Source organism: Macaca fascicularis, chromosome X, assembly GCF_037993035.2.
Source record: "Macaca fascicularis isolate 582-1 chromosome X, T2T-MFA8v1.1".
In the NCBI taxonomy this organism is placed as follows: domain Eukaryota; kingdom Metazoa; phylum Chordata; class Mammalia; order Primates; family Cercopithecidae; genus Macaca; species Macaca fascicularis.
The window spans coordinates 41675072-41696576 of record NC_088395.1 but is presented as its reverse complement, the minus strand read 5'-3'; the positions used below and the strand labels follow the sequence as shown (position 1 = coordinate 41696576).

General features: G+C 40.1%; 1 protein-coding gene across 25 annotated transcripts in view; it reads left to right on the top strand.

Annotated features, from left to right (window-relative positions):
- The window catches only part of CASK (calcium/calmodulin dependent serine protein kinase), a 413308-nt gene that overhangs the window by 247515 nt on the left and 144288 nt on the right, over window positions 1–21505 (top strand). For all 25 annotated transcript variants that reach the window (XM_005593339.5, XM_074030323.1, XM_005593338.5 and 22 more), the window contains exons 6-7: window positions 13279–13381; window positions 19657–19832. In XM_005593339.5, coding sequence (XP_005593396.1) covers window positions 13279–13381; window positions 19657–19832 — 279 coding nt within the window. The remainder of the gene's footprint in view (window positions 1–13278; window positions 13382–19656; window positions 19833–21505) is intronic.

Sequence of the window (21505 nt, the reverse complement as noted above, 5' to 3'; positions counted from 1 at the left end):
TGTAGTTCCAGCTATTTGGGAGGCTGAGATGGGAGGAGTACTTGAGCCTAAGAGTTTGAGTCTAGCCTGGGCAACATAGCAAAACCTTGTCCCTAAAAAAAAAGAAAAGAAAAGAAAAAAAAAAAAGGCTGAGTGTAGTGGCTCATGCCTATAATCCCAGCACTTTGGGAGGCCAAGGTGGGCAGATCACCTCAGGTCAGGAGTTCAAGACCAGCCTGACCAACATGGTGCCACCCCGTCTAAAAATACAAAAATTAGCCGGGTGTGGCGGCACGCGCCTGTAATCCCAGTTACTCAGGAGGCTGAGGCAGGAGAATCGCTTGAACCTGGGAGGCAGAAGTTGCAGTGAGCTGAGATCGCACCGTTGCACTCCAGCCTGGGTGACAGATCGAGACTCCATCTCAAAAAAAAAAAAAGAAAAAAATGCATATTCCTGACCTCATCCCAGACCTGTGAGCCAGAAGTTCTGGGGATGGGGCTCAGCAACCTGTGTGATTCTGATGCTAAGGTTTGAGGACCACTGTTTAATCAGTTCATTCTCCTATTCCTTGAAAATACTTTTTCACACCTGTACTCTTCTCAGACTGCCAGGAACCCCCCTCCTTCCTCACTCCCACCTGGTGACCGCTTTTTATTTCACCAAGAAAATAGAAGCACTCGGAAGAGAACTTTATTGTCTTCCAATGTCCACCTCTGCTAGTATATACAAATGTCTCTCTTTAAGAAACAAAAGCCGGGCACAGTGTTTCATGCTTGTAATCCCAGCACTTTGGCCAGCTGAGGTGGGCAGATCACTTGAGCTCAGGAGTTCGAGACTAGCCTGGGCAACATGGCGAAACCCTATCTTTACAAAAAACCACAAAAATTAGCCGGGTGTGGTGGCACGTACCTGTAGTCCCAGCTACTCAGGAGGCTGAGGCAAGAGGTTGGCTTAAGCCCCAGGAGTTGGAGGCTGCAGTGAGCCATGATCGTGCCACTGCACTCCAGCCTGGGCGACATAGTGAGACCCTGTCTCAAAATAAATAAAATTAAAAATTTAAAAACCTCCACAAAAAAGCTCTAGGTACTGCAATGGAATTACCTATAGAATATATTGTTATGTGGAAATTTTGAATATTTGTGCGTATTATTTTTAAAAAATTGAAGGATAAACTGAAAACTAATAAAAATAGTTACCAGTGGTGAAGAAAAGATTGGGAGTGGGGGAAGAGTGCAAAAGCTAGACCTCTCTGAATAGTATGTTTTACAGTTTGTACTTTAGAACATATGTACATGTTTTATATAATTAAAACACCAAATTAAGGCAAAATCTAATGAAAACAAAAGAACTTTGCTCTATTGCAAAGTGAAAGCATAACCACAAGGAGTTATTTTTAGTAACTTTAAAATAGTTACTATTTTTAGTAACTTTAAAATAGGGTAGGGGTTTTTGTTTTGTTTTTACATAATTTTAGACTTACAGAAAAGTTATGAGAACAAGTATGAGGATTCTAGATACCTTTTACTCAGATTCTCTATGTTAACATTTTTTTTTCATTTGTTTAATCCTTCTCAATCTCTCACTCTTATCCATTTACATATTTCCTAAAAATAAGGAATTCTTTTACATAGCTGCAGTACAGTTATCAAAATTAGATAATTTATATTGACCTAATATCATTATGTATTCTACAGACCTTGTTTCAATTTCATCAGTTGTCCTAGTAATATCCTTTCTAACAAATAAAAACAAACCGGGCACAGTGGCTCACACCTGTAATCCCAGCACTTTCGGAGGATGAGGCGGGCAGATCACTTGAGGCCAGGAGTTCGAGACCAGCCTGGTCAACATGCCAAAACGCTGTCTCTACCAAAAATGCAAAAAAAAATTAGTCCGGCATGGTGGCGCACTCCTGTAACCCCAGCTACTTGGGAGGCTGAGGCACGAGAATCGCTTGAACTCAGGAGGTGGAGGTTGCAGTGAGCAGAGATCATGCCACTGCACTCCAGCCTGGGTGACAGAGTGAGACCCTGTCTCAAAAATATATATATATTAAAAACAAGATCTATCTTTTCAGTCTCCTTTAATCACTTTAACCTGGAACTGTATTTGAAGAATATAGGCCAGTTACTTTCTAGAATGTCCCTCTTTGGGTTTGCCCAGTGTTCCTTCATGATTAGATCTGGTTATGTACTTTGGCAGGAATACCACAGCAGTGTTGCCAAGTTCTCAATGCATCATATCAGGAAGCACATGCTATCAATCAGTCCCATTAGAAGTAGTGTTAACTTTGCTAGTTTCTGCTGGGTTTCTCCCCTGTAAAATTACTAGTTTCCCATTTGTAATTAATAAGTATCCTGTAGGGAGATATTTAGAGATTACATAAATATCTTACCACTCTTCAAACTTTCACCCACAAGTTAGCATCCTTGATGATTCTTACCTGAATCAGTTATGATATTGAAAACTGCCAAATTCCAGCATTTCTTCTACATTTGATTTTCTACTTAAAACTTTTCCTCCTTCCCCATTCATTTATTTGTTTATTTATTTACATCAGCATAGACTCATGGATTCTTACTTTACTCAGTAGTAAAAGGGTATTTTGACCGGGCATATCTAGTGGGATATATCTTAAGGACAAAAAGAACCACAAAATCTTAAACAGCCTTCAGTGGTGGTGTTATTGATAATGTAGGTATTACTATTCTTTTAAAACTCACACACACACACACACACATTCTGAAGCACAAAGCAAATGAGTAATTATGTTAGTATCATTAGGTACCAAGATTACAGTTGACCCTTGAAGAACATGGGGGTTAGGGGTACTGATCCCTGCACAGTTGAAAATCCATGCATAACTTTTGACTCCCCCAAAACTTAACTACTCCCGGAAGCTTTACCAATAACATAGTTGATTAACACATATTTTGTGTTACATGCATCAAGGGAGCCTCAAGTGATCCTCCCACCTCGACCTTCCAAAGCACTGGGATCATAGGCATGAGCCACCACTCCCAGCCGGTTTGATAATTATAGAAAGAGGTTTGGCTTTAAAAATGTCAAGATGTCGGGCCAGGCGCGGTGGCTCAAGCCTGTCATCCCAGCACTTTGGAAGCCGAGGCGGGAGGATCACGAGGCCAGGAGATCGAGACCATCCTGGCTAACATGGTGAAACCCCGTCTCTACAAAAAATACAAAAAAATTAGCCGGGCATGGTGGCGGGCGCCTGTAGTCCAAGCTACTCGGGTGACTGTGGCAGGAGAATGGCGTAAACCCGGGAGGCGGAGCTTGCAGTGAGCCGAGATTGCGCCACTGCACTCCAGCCTGGGCGACAGAGCAAGACTCCGTCTCAAAAAAAAAAAAAAAGTCAAGATGTCAGGATACAGTGGCACATGCCTGTAGTCCCAGCTAATCAGGAATCTGAGGCAAGAGGTTCGCTTGAGCCCAGGAGTTCTGGGATGTGGTGCATTATCCCAATCAGGTGTCCACATGAAGTTTGGCATCAATATGATCTCCCAGGAGGGGGGTACCACCAACTTGCTTAAGGAGGAGTGTGAACTGGCCCAGGTTGTCAGCGGAGCAGGTCAAAACTCCTGTGCTGATCAGTAGTGGGATTGTGCCTGTGAATAGCCACTGTGCTCCAGCCTGGGCAACAGAGTGAGACCCCCACCTGTGAAAATAAATTAAAATTAAATAATGTCAACATAACAGGAGGATCCGTTTTTGTCAACAAAGAGGCAGCAGATGAGTTCTCAGATGCCATTCAGAAAATTATTGAAGAGGAACAATATCTGCCTGAACAGGCTGTTAATATGGATGAAAAGTGCCCTATTCTGGGGGGGAAAAAATGCCACAAAAGATATCTATTAATAAGGAACAGAAGCAAGCACCAAGATTTAAGGCAGGAAGGGATACGCTAACTCTAATAAGCATAGTCCTGATATAATTCCAGCTGCATTTGCACAAAACAGTAGAGTCAGCCTATCTGCCTCACTTGAGGCCAGGAGTTTGAGATGACCTTGGGCAACATAATGAGACACTCTACCCAAAAAAAAAAAAAAAAAAAGTTTTTAATTAGCTAGGCATGGTGGCACACACCTGTAGTGCCAGCTTCTGTGGTGACTGAGGCAGGAGGATCGCTTGAGCCCAGGAGTTCAAGGCTACAGTAAGCTATGATTGCACCACTGCACTCCAGCCTGGGTGACAGAGTGAGACCCTGTCTCTTAAAAAAAAAAAATTATCAAACCGTCTTTTGCCATCATTGCATTCTCCAGCTTTTAGATCCTTCACTTTTTTTTTTTTTTTTTTTCCTGAGACAGTCTTGTTCTGTCGCCCAGGCTAGAGTGTAGTGTCAGCCTCTTGGGTTTAAGCAATTTTCCCGCCTCAGCCTCCTGAGTAGCTGGAACTACAGGCACGCGCTACCATGCTGGGCTAATTTTTGTGTTTGTAGTAGAGATAAGGTTTCGCCATGCTGCCCATGCTGGTCTCAAAGTCCTCGACTCAAGTAATCTGCCCACTGCAGCCTCTCAAAGTACTGGGATTATAGGCATGAGCCACCACACCTGACCCCTTCACCTTCTTTTTGCTTTAAGTTGCTATTTCGCTTTTTCTCAAATTATGTTAGAATCTATAGATATACCTTTCTTATATCAATCCTGCACCCACATAAAAGCTGCATTTTCAGTACTACTTAAAAAGGTATTTCACAAAAAGTGCAAGATTTTAGCACCTACTGGTGTAGCTGCAGGAGCAGCTTCATGAATTTCCTTTTTTTTTTTTTATTACAATGGTCCTTATGTTGGATTCATTTATCTTGAGATGGCAGCCAATTGCAGTTGCAGACCTCAGTCTACAGTACATATCAAGCAATTCAGCTTTTTCTTTTTTTCTTTTCTTTTTTTTTTTTTTTTTTTGAGATGGAGTCTCACTCTTATCACCCAGGCTGGAGTGCAGTGGTGCGATCTCGGCTCACTGCAACCTCCGCCTCCCAGGTTCAAGCAGTTCTCCCACCTCAGCCTACTGAGTAGCTGGGATTTACAGGCACCTGCCACCATGCCCGGCTAATTTTTATACTTTTAGTAGAGATGGGGTTTCATCATGTTGGCCAGGCTGGTCTCGAACTCCTGACCTCAGCTGCAGCCTACCTTTTCTTGTAATGTCATGACTTTCCTCTGTTTCTTAGGAGGACTTCTAGTATCACCAGTGGCACTTTGTATGGATCCTATGGTTTAGGGTATTGCACTAAACACAACGAAAATAATGTGAGAACTGTGAGATCACTTTTACTGTGATATGCAATTTATTGGAGAGATGAACTGCTCAAGCAGAGATAAGTAGCATCACACAACATATTAGGTGAATACTTGCAAGACTTGAGCTCACTGCAATAGCGATAGGAGGGAGCTGTGAAATTATTACAGTAGTATAATACGTACTACAGTTAATTTTATGGTTATGATTTAATATTGCATCTTTGCATTTGTTCACATTTGACTGTGAATGGCACCATTTACAGTCTGTGTAGGTGTAAGCTTTGATACATTTTAACTCTTTATAATAGATTTGTGTACCTTTTTATGGTACTAAATAATAAATTAGTATCTAAATGTATTTTATGCATTTATGATACAGCTTTTTCTTAATTTTTTATTCCAGAAGTCATCCTTCACCTTTTTCTTAATTTTTAAAATAGTTCTAGGCAACATGGTTGGTCCACGAGTTTTTTTTCAAATTGTTACGAATCTCCAAAAAAAAATTCAATATATTTTATTGAAAACAATCCATGTATAAGTGGACCCACACAGTTCAAACCCATGTTCAATGGTCAACTGTACTTGCCAAGTTATAGTAAAAGTTAAAGTAAAAGTTTAAGTAAACTTTTTTTTTTTTCAACCACAAGTTAAAGTAAAAACGCTATAATTGAATAGGAAGAAATACCAGTATGAACTTGTGGTTGGTTGGTTGGTTGGTTGGTTGGTTGATTTATTTATTTATTTATTTATTTATTTATTTGTTGAGACAGAGTTTCGCTCTTGTTGCCCAAGCTAGAGTGCAATGGCATGATCTTGGCTCACCACAACCTCTGCCTCCCGGATTCAAGGAATTCTCCTGCCTCAGCCTCCTGAGTAGCTGGGATTACAGGCATGCACCACCACACCCAGCTAATTTTGTTTTTTTAGTAGAGACGGGGTTTCTCCATGTTGGTCAGGCTGGTTTTGAACTCCCAACCTCAGGTGATCCTCCCACCTCAGCCTCCCAAATTGCTGAGATTACAGACGTGAGCCACTGCACCCGGCATGGTTTATTTTTCTCCTAAAAAAATGCATTCTTTTTTCAGCACTGTCCACTGAAGAGCCAAAGTAATAATAACCCAGTAAAAATAATATGCCTAGTACCCATATCATGGATTTATTTATATTTTTTATTTTATGTTTATTTTTATTATTATTTTGAGACAGAGTCTCGCTCTGTCACCAGGCTGGAGTGCAGTGGCGCGATCTTGGCTCACTGCAACCTCCGCCTCCCGGGTTCAAGTGATTCTCCTGCCTCAGCCTCCCGAGTAGCTGAGACTACAGGTGCATGCCACCACACCAGCTAATTTTTGTATTTTTAGTAGAGACTGGGTTTCACCATGTTGGCCAGGATGGTCTCGATCTCTTGACCTCGTGATCCACCCACCTCGACCTCCCAAAGTGCTGGGATTACAGGCATGATCCACTGCACCCAGCCAATTTTTTTTTTGGGGGGGGGGGGCGGGGGGACAAGATCTTGCTCTGTCACCCAGGCTGGAGTGCAGTGGCGTGATCTTAGCTCACTGAGTTCAAGTGAAGCTACTGCCTCAGCCTCTCTAGTAGCTGGAATTACACACGTGTGCCACCACACCTAGCTAATTTTTGTATTTTTAGTAGGGACAAGGTTGGCCGGCCTAGTCTTGAACTCCTGACCTCAAGTTATCCACCCGCCTCGGCCTCCCAAAGTGCTGGGATTACAGGCATGAGACACCGCGCCCAGCCCACATCATGGATTTAAATCCTTTTTCACACTGAAAAGAAACAGGGCTACTTAAGAGAAATGGCTGATTCCAGATCTGGGCAAGAAATGGACATGACAAGCCTGGAACATCCTCCTGTGACTGAAAGCAAGGAAGTTATCAGACTCCTGGAGTCTTACAAAAATACAAAAGAACTGACTTAAAAGGGCTCCCACTGGCCTAAAATGGGACAATTTGAGCACAAAAATTTGTAAAGGCAGCAATTGATTAAAACACATTAAATATATAAAAATCTATAAGTTCATAAAAAAAAAAAAAAGGAAAAACCTGATCAGTCACCTTTGGAGGTTGCCTAGAAACTAACTTGGTATTCTGGAAATAAATTATAACAGCTTTATTCGTAATATCCAAAAACTAGAAATAGCCCAAATGTCTGTCAACAGGAGAATGGACAAACTGATATATTCGTACAATGGAATACTTATGCAATAGTAAAAAGAAATGAACTACTGATCACAACAAAGTGGATGAATCTCAGAACATGCTGAATGATAGAAGCCTTACATAAAAGAATACATACTTACGGTTTTGTGTCTATCAAGTTCTAATATAGGCAAAACAAACCTATGGTGAAAAAATATCAGAGTAGTGGTTTGCACTGGGGGAGATGGCAGCAGAGATTGAATGGGAAGGGGATGAGAGAGGGAGGTTTGTGGGATAATAAATTTTTTTAGGGATTTGGGTTACACAAATGTATGCAGTTCATCAAAACCCTAATGGTACGCTTTTATGCATTTCACAGTATATACATTTTTTACCTTAAACATAACTTTACTTTTTTTAAACTTTTTATAGAAGATTTAAGAGACAGGGTCTTGCTGTCACCCAGGCAGGGGTGCAGTGGCACAACTGCGGTTCACTGCAATCTTAAGCTCCCAGGCTCCAGTGATCCTCCTTCCTCAGCCTCCCAACTTACTGGGACCACAGGTGCACACCACCAAACCTGGCTTTTTTTTTTTTTAAGTAGAGGCATAATTTTAAACAAATATTACATTTCAATGATATGTGTGCTAAGATGTAGTAAAAAGTAAGATGGATAGAAGGATAAAGAGATAGACATCTGATAAAGCAAATGTAACAATATTTAATTGTAGAATCTAGGTGACTCTTTACAATATAATTCTTTCTATTTTCTATATGTTTGATAGTTTTCATAACAAAATGTTGAAGAAAACCTCCATCTTGGAACCTCTAATTATGGGTCTAGGCATCAACATCCACTCACATCACTAAGTGAAAAGTTGATGGTGAATCTTGCAACACCTGAACCCACTGCTCAATCCTGTCACTAAAAGTAGGATAGCCAGGTTCTATGTTCTTCCTGATGCAATACAATGGATATATCACCTGTGAAGTATTAGTGCATAAAACTAAAATTGAATCTGAATCTAATCAAGATTCTAGATCTAACTATAAATTTACAGGAAATACAGGAGAGTAAAGAACATTAAATAATACCATGTGGTACCATTAGCCAAGTACAGATTGTGGGGGATTCCACAGGAAAAATTACCTAGTATCTTAACAAATCAATGGCATGAACATTGAAAAAAAAAGCATAAGGAAGGGGATCTGTTACAGAGTAAGAGACACTCACAAGACATAGTCATCAAATGCAATGTACAGACCTTGGATCCTGTGTAGAACTAACCAACCGTAATAAGACTTTTCTTCTTTTTTTAGTCTCTAAGTTACTGGTAGAGAAAAGACATTTTTGAGACAGTCAAGGAAAACTGAATGTGGACTGGGTATTAGATGATACTAAAGAAGTATTACTCATTTTTTTGGACTTAATAATGATATTATGGGTTTTGGGGGGGGTTTTGTGGGGTTTTTTTTGTTTGTTTGTTTGTTTTGAGATGGAGTCTCACTCTGTCGCCCAGGCTGGAGTGCAGTGGCATGATCTCGGCTCACTGCAAGCTCCACCTCCCGGGTTCACGCCATTCTCCTGCCTCAGCCTCCCGAGTAGCTGGGACTACAAGTGCCCACCACCACACCCGGCTAATTTTTTGTATTTTTAGTAGAGACGGGGTTTCACTGTGGGTTTCACTGTGTTAGCCAGGATGGTCTCAATCTCCTGACCTTGTGATCCGCCTGCCTCGGCCTCCCAAAGTGCTGGGATTACAGGTGTGAGCCACTGCACCCGGCCCAATATTATGGTTATTTTTAAGTCCTGTAATAGACGTACTGAACTATTAACAGGTTAAATTACATTTATGTTAAAATACTTCTGGGGACAAAAAGTAAACAGTTGGGGATAGGTGAAGGAAAAATGAAAGAATGTCTTTGTTTTGGGGTTTTTCATTTGTTTATTTCTGTTTTATTTTTGCCTGGAGATGGGCAAGCTGCCCATACATCCCAGCGGGCCAGGGGAGGAGCTGAAAGAATGTCAGTAATTGCCAAAGCTGGGTGATAGATACATGGAAGTTTATTAATCTATTTTCTCCATTTGTAAATGTTAAAAAGAAGCATCCTCAGCTTCACACTTTCTTCTACATCCCATTTCTCTATTTTTACAGGAAGACTGTGAAAGATATCTGTGTTTACTGTCGCTACATTATCTCCTCCCATTCTCTCCTGAACCTAGTCCAATGGGGATTTTTGCCTCCATCATGCCACCAAAACCACTCTTATCAAGGTCACCAGTGACTTCCAAATTGCCAAATCTAATGGTCAGTTCTCAGTTCTCATTTTAAATGACCTTAGTAACATTGATTACTACTAATCATTCCTACTTGAAAAAGTTTCTTCACTTGATTTCAGGATACCAAACTGATTTTCCTCCTGCTTCACTGTCTAGACCTTGTTTTCTTTTCTAGATTTTTTCATCTTCTGACCCTTCAAATATTGGTGTGCACTAGGACTCAATCCTCTGACTCTTCTCTATGACTTCCTAAGCAATTTCATTCATTACCTTGGCTGTAAATATCATCTATGTACTGTTGATTCCCAAATTTACACCTCTAATCCCAGACTCCCCTTAATCTCATCTTATAAAATCTCACACTCAATATGTATGAAACCAAATTCTTTTTTTTTTTTTTTTTTTCATTTTTTATAAAATAGAGATGGGATTTTGCCATGTTGCCCAGGCTGGTCTGAAACTCCTGGGCTCAAGCAGTCTTCCTGCCTTGGCTTCCCAAAGTGCTAGGATTACAGGTGTGAGCCACCGCACCCAGCCTGAAACCAAATTCTTGATCCACCTTACAAACCCCTCCCTTAGTGTTCCCCGGTTCAGTAAATGGCATCTTCATTTTCACTCAGTTGCTCAGACCAGAAGCGTAATTGTTATAATTGACTTGTGTCTTTCTCTCACGCTCATATTCAATAGCAATTCCTGTCAGCTTTACCTTTAGAACATAAACTGAATTTGACTACTTCTCATCATCTCTGCTTCTGTCACTCTAGTCTAGTCCAAGTCACCATCTTCTCTTGCCTGGGCAACTGCAGTAGCCTCTTAATTGGTCTCCTTTTTCCCTGTTTCTTCACAATCTCTTCACACAGCAGCCAGAGTGATCCTTTTAAAACCTAAAACTGATGATAGTACTCCCCTTTTCAAAACCTTATGGTGATTTCCCATCTCGCTCAACATAAAACCCAGAGTTCTCACCACAGTTTCAAGGCCCTATACCTTTGATCATCCCTCAGATCACATTTCCCACCACTCTGCCCCTTGCTCTCATGCCTTTCCAGACACACCGGCTTCTTTCTTCTTCTCCAAACAACCCTCCTTATTCCTGTGGGCCTTTGTATTGGCTGTTCTTCTCACCTGGAACTTGCTTCCATGTGACTTGCTTTTTCACTTCATTCTGGTCTCTGTTCAGATATTACCCATTAGAGGTGCCTTCTCTGACCCCAACTAAACTAGCAGTTCCCTAGTCCCCATGCCTATAACACCTCCTTACCAGCTTAATTTTACTTCCTAACAAGTAATACTACCTGGCTTTATATTCTATTAATTTGCATTTATGGCTCTATTTTCTTTTTCGTTTTGTTTTGTTTTGCTTTGTTTTTTTTGAGACGGAGTCTCGCTCTGTCGCCCAGGCTGGAGTGCAGTGGCCGGATCTCAGTTCACTGCAAGCTCCACCTCCCGGGTTTATGCCATTCTCCTGCCTCAGACTTCCAAGTAGCTGGGACTACAGGCGCCCACCACCTCGCCCGGCTAGTTTTTTTTTTTTGTTTTTTTTTTTTTTTTTTGTATTTTTTAGTAGACATGGGGTTTCACCATGTTAGCCAGGATGGTCTTGATCTCCTGACCTCGTGATCCGCCCGTCTCGGCCTTCCAAAGTGCTGGGATTACAGGCTTGAGCCATCGCGCCCGGCCTATGGCTCTATTTTCTTTCTTAAATTCAACTCTTTAGGCCAGGCACAGTGGCTCATGCCTGTAATCTGGGCACTTTGGGAGGCCAAGGTGAGAGGATCACTTGAGGCCAGGAGTTCAAGACCAGCCTAGGCAACATATCAAGACCCCATCTCTTTTTAAACATAAATTAATTTAACTTAATTAATTTCAAATTTTATAACTTGTCTTATTTAAGGATTTGAGAATGACTGAATCTACACAGAGGAGAATTATATAGATTCCCTTGTAACATTAACTTAAGCATAAACATCATCAACACACTGTTAAGGGTATACATACTTTGGAGTTCTGATTTAAGCTTCTACTACTCCTTCCTAAGGTGATAACACTTACACAGGCATGGCCAGAAGACCCTGTTGGAGTCTAGTTTGCATTTGTTTCTTCTGTATCATGTTCATTCTTTTCTAGGCTTGCTCACTTGCTGTATCCCATACTAGAATCATGCTAGGGGTATTGCCATCTTAGTCTGTTGTCATTGTTCTCTCTTTGAACCAACAGAAAGTTCTAACTAACAGCAGTCTATCAGTTGATTTCTATAGAGGTTTGCCTGCTCTCCCATAGACTCTTCTTGCTACTCTGTGTCATGCTGTGGTTTGCTCACTATTCATTTGTATACTTGCCTTCCTTCTTTCTCTGGCTCTCACATACACACTTATATTTCCTGGCTCATCTCTCTTTGTGCTAGACTATTGTAAAAGTCTTTAAACTTCTTTGGACAGAAAGAATAACTTCCAAAGTAGAATTCTGATGCTTTCATTGGGCAGAGTAAGGATTCCTCCCACCTGTGTGTCATCATCAAATGCAGGTGTACCAGCTCAGTATGATTGCACACTTTTTTTCATACCTATTATGTTGGCTAAAACTGTGTCCTTTTATGAATGAGAAAGTATAGGAGATAATTTTTAAAAACCTTTTGTCTTCCATGATTAAAGAGACTTGCCTTTTTTACTAGCCCCTGTTTTGAGAGCCGGTCAGATGTAGTTTTAGTCATATTGGGGAGCACAGTATTTGAGCAGAGACCAGAGTGCTCCATGATGAAATTCTTTCCTTACACCAGCCCCAACTAGGTCCCAGTAAGAAATAGATGCAGAGGACAACATGCTACAAAGAAACCCTCATTGTTATCACAAAACATATGATATAAGGGAGCCCTGGTCAAGTAGGATACCCCTTGGGGAGAGGATGTCTTTGCTCTGGACTAGGAATCAGGCAAGTGGTTTCCTTTCCCCTTCTTCTTTCTCACCTCCCACCCCCACAGAAAGGAAAAGCAGGTCCAGAGAAGACATGGCCAGGAAGAGCATTGAAGTCCCTGGGAACAAGGCTTAATTAAAATCATTCAGTCTGACCCATCCATGTAGTACTCCTTGACTTAAGGGTGGAATGAATAAAGCAAAGAAAAGAGGACTGGGCAGGCTGGAGAAAGAAAGGGCCATGACTATCCCATAAAAACCAGGATACAATGGCTCTGTAGGTAAAATCGGAGGTTTCAAGAAACATTTTTGAAAGAAGTGTAAAATATATTTTTTCTTAAATCTAGACTGTCACTCAAAGGAAGACAATATTGCATAGTAAGGCAAAAAAACGTATCTGTGTTTCTTGAACATCCATGCTTCCTTAGTAATTCCTAGCACTGTACTCTAACCTTACAAGCAAATAATTCCTAAAGAACATTGGATGGAACAGGTATATATTTGGAGAAATCAGCCAGGCATGAGAATGTGACAAATAATTCAAGCATCCAAAATAATTCAAAAGTTTTTAAAGTGTTTCTCTATTATCATGTTATCTAGTTTTATGTAAACTGAATTGTTCATCTTCAATTAATCCTTATCTTCGGGTTTGTTTTTTGTTTGTTTGTTCGTCTGTTTTTCTTTTCAGCCCCACTGTGTTCTCCTCGCCTCAAAAGAAAACTCGGCACCTGTTAAACTTGGAGGCTTTGGGGTAGCTATTCAATTAGGGGAGTCTGGACTTGTAGCTGGAGGTAAGACTGCTTTACAAAAAATTTGTCTTCAAAACCTGGTCACTTCAGGCTGGTATAAAATTTTCAAGCTACATATTAGCTCAACCTCAGTGTTTCATACCTCATTCCACCCCACCCCAACCCCCAAAAAGCATCATCAGATAGTTTTGAATTTAATAACTGTAGTCATAACTAGAATTTTAGTCCCTTAAGAATAGACTCTTTTCTCTTTGTACCTCCAGTACTTAAAAGACTGTAAGAGTTTAAAACAGTGTTCAAAGAAAATAAGTTTGAAGCATAGTGCCTTTTAAAGTTGAACTGGCCAAATGAAGTCAAATCTAAAATGTGTAGATTAGCCACTTCCTGGTTTACGCTGATGGCTAATTTTTAATTTCATACTGTTTTCTTTTTTCCATTTATCAAAGAATCCTGCTCAAGCCATCAGTCTGTATATTAGCAAAGAATAAGCAGATGTGAATGCACACTGATTTTATTATTAGCCAAAGCAAAACATAATTTTTAAATTCCCATGCCAGAATAAAAAGAAAAAAGTTACAAATTGTAAATATCAAAAATAATCTTACACAGCACATTTCATATAACTCAGTTCATTATAGCTAGAACTTCAAGCAGTAACAACATAGACCATCTTCAGAAAAATGAGCCATTGGTCATAGTTGTAATTTTTTTTTTTTTTTCCAGACAAGGTCTTGCTCTGTCACCCAGGCTGGAGCGCACAGTGGCATGATCATGGCACCCTGCACTGCACCCTTGACCTTCCAGGCTCAAGTGATCCTCCCACCTCAACCTCCCAAGTAGCTAGGATCATAGGCGTGTGCCACCATACCTGGCAAACTTTTTTTATTTTTAGTAGAGGCAAGGTCTCACTACATTGCCCAGGCTGGTTTCAAACTCCTGGGCTTAAGCAATCCTCCTGCCTCAACCTCCCAAAGTGCTGGGATTACAGGTGTGAGCCACTGCACCCAGCCCACAGTTGTATTCTTTAAATAATTTTTTCACGACATTGCCTTCTAAAATTAAATTACATTCAAATTTTCTTTTAGTTTCACATTCTTTTCCAATTAATCATTTCCAATAATGTGCAAAACTGCAAGCTGAGTATAGTTTCAAAGAATGCTAATTTTTTCCCCTAATTTAAAACTTTCTGTTAGTGATTGGAAGACTGACCAAAGGGTAAGGCACAGTTTAATCATAGAATCTCAGCACTCCAAAGGGCCTTAACTTCTCCAGTCTTATATCTAATGATTGGATTCTTCCATAATATTCCCAAGAAAAGATTGAGTTCTAGTATTAAACTCAGAGAGCAAAGTAGTCACTACATCCCAGGACAGTTCATTTAATTTTTGGACAACTCCTTAAGTATTAAAAAGCTCATCTTTGCATCTTTCTGTAACTTCTACCCAGTCATCCTAATCCTGACTTTTCAAACCACTCTGAACAATTTTCATCCTTCCATATGATAACCGTTCATCTGTTTGTAGACAACTACCATGTCCACCTAGGTCTTATCCAAGTTAACTTCCCTATGGTGATTTGGCCATTCTTCATATAAACTGGTTCAAAATCTCTTCAGTATCGGCAAAGTACAGGGCCTGAACTGAACACTCTAACTACAGGTGGTACAGTACAGCTGATCCAGTGGACAGGAGCATTGGGCTATCACTTTTTTGTGTTCTGGGCCTTAAATTTCTCTCAGGTTTCCCAAATTGCATTAGCTTTTTGGACAACTACATAGCACTGATGGTTCATATTGATCTTGTAATCAAGTGAAAATCCTAAATTATTTTTTAAACAATTGTTGCTGTTAAGCTAACTCTCTCAATTCTGGTACTTATACAGATCATTTCTATGTTAAGACTATGTAATTATAACAAATAATTTCTGATGATTATATTCCCAAGGTTAATGGGATGAAATGAAATGAATTTATTTTATATGTTATATAGTGGCCATATATAATTACTTTGTTTCTGTTGCTCTGGATCTACATCCTGTTAGTATTCAGAATGTCATAGGCTTCGTATTTTATTGTACATCTTGATTGAAGGGGAAAAATAGATGCATTACGTTTACCTGGACATTTTCTCCATATTAATCTTTTTCTAAAGTCCATGAACCTTTCACCTAAATTGTTTATTTTTAAAGCTAATTTTGAACCCCCACCCCCACCACCCCGTGGTGTGTCAGTATTCAAAATTGATTTTTCTCCATGCTTCTAGAATTAAAATACTTCCTGATGGTCAAAATATTGTCATTTCTTAGCACACCTGTTTTGTATTCTTGAAATAACTTTGAATGTTACGTTTTTTTTTTTTTTGTTTGTTTGTTTGTTTTTGAGACAGAGTCTCGCTCTGCCGCCCAGGCTGGAGGTACAGTGGTGCGATCTTGGCTCACTGCAAGCTCCGCCTCCCGGGTTCACGCCATTCTCCTGCCTCAGCCTCCCGAGTAGCCGGGACTACAGGCGCCCGCCACCTCGCCCAGCTAGTTTTTTTTTGTATTTTTTAGTAGAGACGGGGTTTCACCGTGTTAGCCAGGATGGTCTTGATCTCCTGACTTCGTGATCCGCCCATCTCGGCCTCCCAAAGTGCTGGGATTACAGGCTTGAGCCATCACGCCCAGCCGAATGTTACGTTTTAAAAAATAGAATATGAATAAAAGATAAATTATTTCTCTTAGAAAAAGCTTTTCTGCTGTTTAAGGTACTTTTGAAATTTTGCTAATTAAGGTTGGGCACAGTGCCTCACGCCTCTAATTCCAGCACTTTGGGAGGCTGTGGCGGACAAATTGATCCCAGGAGTTCAAGACCAGCCTGGGCAACATGGCGAAACCCCATCTCTCCAAAAAGATGCAAAAATTAGCCAGGCATGGTGGCAAGAGTCTTTGCCCCAGCTATGCGGGAGGATCGCTTGAACCCGGGAGGCAGAGGCTGCAGTGAGTTGAGATCCTGCCACTGCCCTCCAGCCTGAGCAACAGAGCAAGACCCTATCTCAAAAAAAAAAAGAAAAAAATTCTGCCAATCATTTAATTATTTATCAACTTTAAAGCAGAAAGCCATTTTCCTGTCAGTTTGAAATCCCAATCCCTAGTCCTCCAAATAGAAAGGAATTCATTTCTTTATATGTTGCATATAATAAAAATCATTTAAACATATTTACCCTCCCCCTACCTGAAACTCAGCTATTTAGGAAACTTACTTATCCAGGATACAACTAGAAACCTAGAAAATAACTATAATAGCAGCAAAATTATTCCTACCCTTAAAAATCCACTCATGCTCCTCACAATTGAGCACCTAAAGACACTCTCTAAGGCTGACTTGCTCCCATGTTTTAAAAAGCTGTATAGATTCGTGTTCCTTCATACCTTGCACATGCTATTCCTTCTAGTTGGAGTGCCTTTTGTCATTTTATCTATCTGGTTAACTCCTATTGTTCTGGAAGGCTGAGCTAACAATTGTCTCCTCTTTAAAGCAGGCTTATCTTCACCATCCTGAGTTGGAAAGCCCTATTCCTTCTCTTCTATATTCCCATAACTATCTGGGCTACATACCTCCATGTAGCATTGGATGCAGGGACTTACATCAAAGACTGTGATTTGTAAGAGTAAGGGGGACTGTAGCTGAGGGTATCTAGGACCTAGCAAGCACTTAGGAAATTGCTATTTAATGAAGGAATCTGGTTGCTAGTCAGGTTCTACTTAATAGGAGATTATAAAAGCAACAAATTAGGAGAACGCAGAACTAAAGCATAGTGAGAGAAAAGAAATAAAAGCCTAACAAAAATATATATGATATATACTGAGCAGACACCAAAACTTGGAAAGCGCAACAGCCTTTTAATATAAAAGAAATCAACTGTTGCATGCCTCTGAAGTTCCTGAGGGTGCTTTCTGTTCTATAGCATAGTTCTTTAATCAATATCTACAATGACAACTCTGAGTCATCAAGAAAAGGTTAAATTATGAGCAGTATTCTGTGTAAAAGAAGTCAGGAAATTGTAGAAAGCCATACAACATTATTTAACTAAGGCGGGCACAGTGACTCACACCTGTAATCCCAGCTACTTGAGAGGCCAAGGCAGAAGGATCACTTGAGCCCAGGAGTTTGGGACTAGCCTGGGGAAAATAGAATCTCCAAAAAAATTATTAAAGCGAAAAGGATTGTGTGCATAAAGATTCAAATCACAATGTATTTTCAAAAGTAGCTATTCAGAACAATTCTCCCTCTGAGATTCTAGGTAGGAAGGTTTTATTGTATTGTCAAAATATATAACATTTAAATATTTGTCCAAAATATCTCAAACTGCCATTTAATTTAGTTTGCTAATTTGTTTCCTTTTCTTAAAATTTTGTGGTCTAAGTCCTAAAAGTGAAATGGTCACTGAAGAAGTATCAGCAAAAACAAGGATTTTTAGGAAGTTGGTATATATTAAAGATTAACTCCAGTCCTTTTTACCTTCTACTGATTTACATGAAATAAAAGAGCATTCCTCTACATTCTTTCTACTGTGGTTTTCCCCCATCATCTATGAGCAAATTATTGAACCAAAAGACAGGCATCTTCCCGAAGATTGAACATTAATTCTCCAGAATTGGCTAGTCTTCGTCTAGCTAAAGGGAAAGAACCTTCTCAGGATGGCTGGGACTGGCCATGGTCGCTCTGATTATTCCCAGGGTAAGGCCCCCATTTTGAGTGGCTTGGCCCAGGAAGTGATAGGAGTCAAGTTGAGTTTCAAAGCATCATCCAAACTGTCAGCAGGTACCTGACTGGTACCCTGGTACCAGTAGCCTGAATGATACTGGTTTCCCCTACTCCTGCTAGCTCTTGTCCATCAGAACAAGGCTAATTCTCCAGCGGCCCCTCCCTGTCCAGGCTATTAATGAAGTATAAAAGGCTTAGCTTCTTCATGTTACTTGAGGAAGCAAATACAGAAATAAAAGTATTTCTCTAGCCAGGTCCTTCAGCCAATAGTTTTCACTGATCTATCGTACATTTTAAATGAAAATATTTTCACTACTGGAACCCTGAACTTAATCTTTTCTATTATGGGGAGAGGAAGGGAAACCATATGATCTGCAGCAAAGGTACATCCTGATACACAAGCTAAGAGCTCTTTTATCTTTCTGCATCCAACTGAGTTTGATAATCATGAACAGAAATTGATATATTCTCTCTAGCTGAACCAGAAGATCTCTAAGGTCTTTTAAAATCACAGTTCTGAGTTCTAGATAAAGTATTTCACAATCTTCAAACTAAAAATTATCCTGAACTCAGTATGATGAAAGAGAGAGAGACAGAGGGAGGAAGGGCGGTCACTGGGCTTGCATACATCTAGAAGAGCTGCCAAGTCTAGTGGGCAGTGCCCCATCCCACAGTAATCTTCCAACAGGGTACAAGCCTTTCATTCTACAATAGAAGACTTCTTTTGGGATACTGAGTTAAAGATAGTTATGAATGTGCAAACAGCTGATATCAGATTCCTTACAGAAAGCTAATTTTTGATAGAGAAACAAAACTGTTTAAAAAAAATGAAAGTCAAAGAGGATTGAATGGGAGGAGCTTCATAATTTTGCTTTTGTTTATGCCATATAATATTTGCTTTCATTCTCTTCATATGTTAATGTTAGGAGGAAGCTAAAAACTCCTACTATAACAAAATATTACTATTGTTAATTGCTATAATTAACCCATAAAATCAACTGAACAGGATTTCAGAGTCAAATTCATATTTCAAATAACAGTTCTCAGCATTAGGTTTCATTGGGGAATTTCCATTTGGCAGTCAAGTCATCTTTTTTCCACAGATTTTTTTTCATACCTTTCTCCCTCCTCCACTCCTTTCCCCTGCCTCTGCCTCTGCCCAGGGCAGGCCTCCCAGCTCTTTCCTGGACAGCTACAGGCTCTGCCTGTTGACTCTTTCACCTGCCTCTGCTCTATATATTTAATGACTTTCAACCATGTGAGAATTAGAAAATTTAAACTTCTTCATGAGGTAAGAACCACATAAATACTTACTATGTAGCATGCAGAATTCAATAGGGAGTGCCAATGTTATAAGACAGAATACCTATTCTGGGCTCAATATTTTCAGGAAACGATTAGATAAGTAATTTTTTTCACCTGTGTGAATTTGATTTTATGCGGAGGGGGAGAAGTAGTGAGAGTATATGTATTGGTAAACTTTTTATTTGGATTGTTATTGTTCTATTATTTTTAGTTTTCATATGAAAATCTTATTTTACGTAAACATTTTTCCTTAATGTTGTTTTAAATGTAGGACGTGTTGGAACACCTCATTTTATGGCACCAGAAGTGGTCAAAAGAGAGCCTTACGGAAAGCCTGTAGACGTCTGGGGGTGCGGTGTGATCCTTTTTATCCTGCTCAGTGGTTGTTTGCCTTTTTACGGAACCAAGGAAAGATTGTTTGAAGGCATTATTAAAGGAAAATATAAGGTAATGCATCATGAACATTTTCTTTTTCCACTGAGATTAATTTATCCCGAAAAATGTTGCTTTGACGTTACTGTCTGTCTTTGCCCACTGGTTGACTGCCAGGTAGTTACCCCATCAGAGAAAAGGTCTTTGCTTACATCATTGATCCAGTGGCCTTGGTAGGCAACATAGGCCTCAGGTAAATTTCTGGGTCACTGTCAGCTGAGCCGTCACCCTGGTGAAGAAAACATTTATGACCCTTCTTTGTCTAATTTGAGAAAGAGGCTACATTTTTTTTTTTTTTTTGAGACGGAGTCTCACGCTGTTGCCCAGGCTGGAGTGCAGTGGCGCGATCTCGGCTCACTGCAAGCTCCGCCTCCCGGGTTCCCGCCATTCTCCTGCCTCAGCCTCCTGAGTAGCTGGGACTACAGGCGCCCGCCACCGCGCCCGGCTAATTTTTTGTATTTTTAGTAGAGACGGGGTTTCACTGTGGTCTCGATCTCCTGACCTTGTGATCCGCCCGCCTCGGCCTCCCAAAGTGCTGGGATTACAGGCTTGAGCCACCGCGCCCGGCCTAGGCTACATTTTTAAAGCTTTCTGCTTAATTTGTAAAGTTAAAATAGAATTTCATCCAGGTGTAATTTTAGTCCTTCTTTATCTTAATTTTAAATTTAGGCCAGCACAGCTGAAAACATTTGCCATTTACATTCCAGGATAAACTGAAATGCCAGGATGACAACTGCATTTCATGATACAATATAGAGGTATTTCAGTGTGGCTTAAACATTCCTATTCTTCTTTAGTTACTAGGTGTTAGCAGCCTCATGTACTATCACAGACTTGTGATTAGTAAATCATTACTTTAGTAAAAAATTGAAAATTCATTACTGACATTATGAATAGCTATATCACAAACACCTAAGGACTTCTTGGAAATAAGTAGGCTTAAGGTTGATTTCACCACCCCAGCTTTTAGACTCCTTTGCCCTGTCCCACAGGGTACAGCTGACAGTGACTAGGAGGCTGGGCATGGGAAGCATGGGGGAGTGTGTGTCTGGATATCAGGTTAAGGCTGTTTAAGTTGGGGAAATTCTTTTTCCTCTCATTATTACTGAAACTCATACTTTCTATTCAACCTCATCACTGTTTCATTTTCAGCCATGACTGACAACATAAAACCAAAAACATGTGTATGTAACACTGGACTCTGGAACTGTGAGGCCCCTAAAGTTTTCTCTTCAATTCCTCAGTAATGTTAGAATTTTATATAGGACTTGGAAACATAAAATTTAAAAAGAAGAAAAGTAAAGTAGTTCCAGAGTTACAGTCCTATCCTTTTAAGCCATAACTGAAGTTTATGGAGATAAGAATGGTGTATACTTTTGTTGGTTTATTTACCTCGCTCACCATCAGTTTATGAGTGCATGTAAGTTTGTCTTTTGTTTTAGTTAGTTTAAGATATATACCAAAACTCTGTTAACAGAGAAAGATGTTTTAAGTATAGCATTTTCTGCTCCTCCTAGAGTCAGTTGGCCACTGGGGAATAAAATCATTACTTATCGGGTAACTAAATGTCTCAGGAAACTGCCTGTAAGTAGTCATCCCTCTTCAATCCAGGGAAGTTGTAAGTTGCTCTCAGGAATGCACAGCCAGATTCTGGTTGAATTTAGCCAAGTGAAATCACGGATACTAAC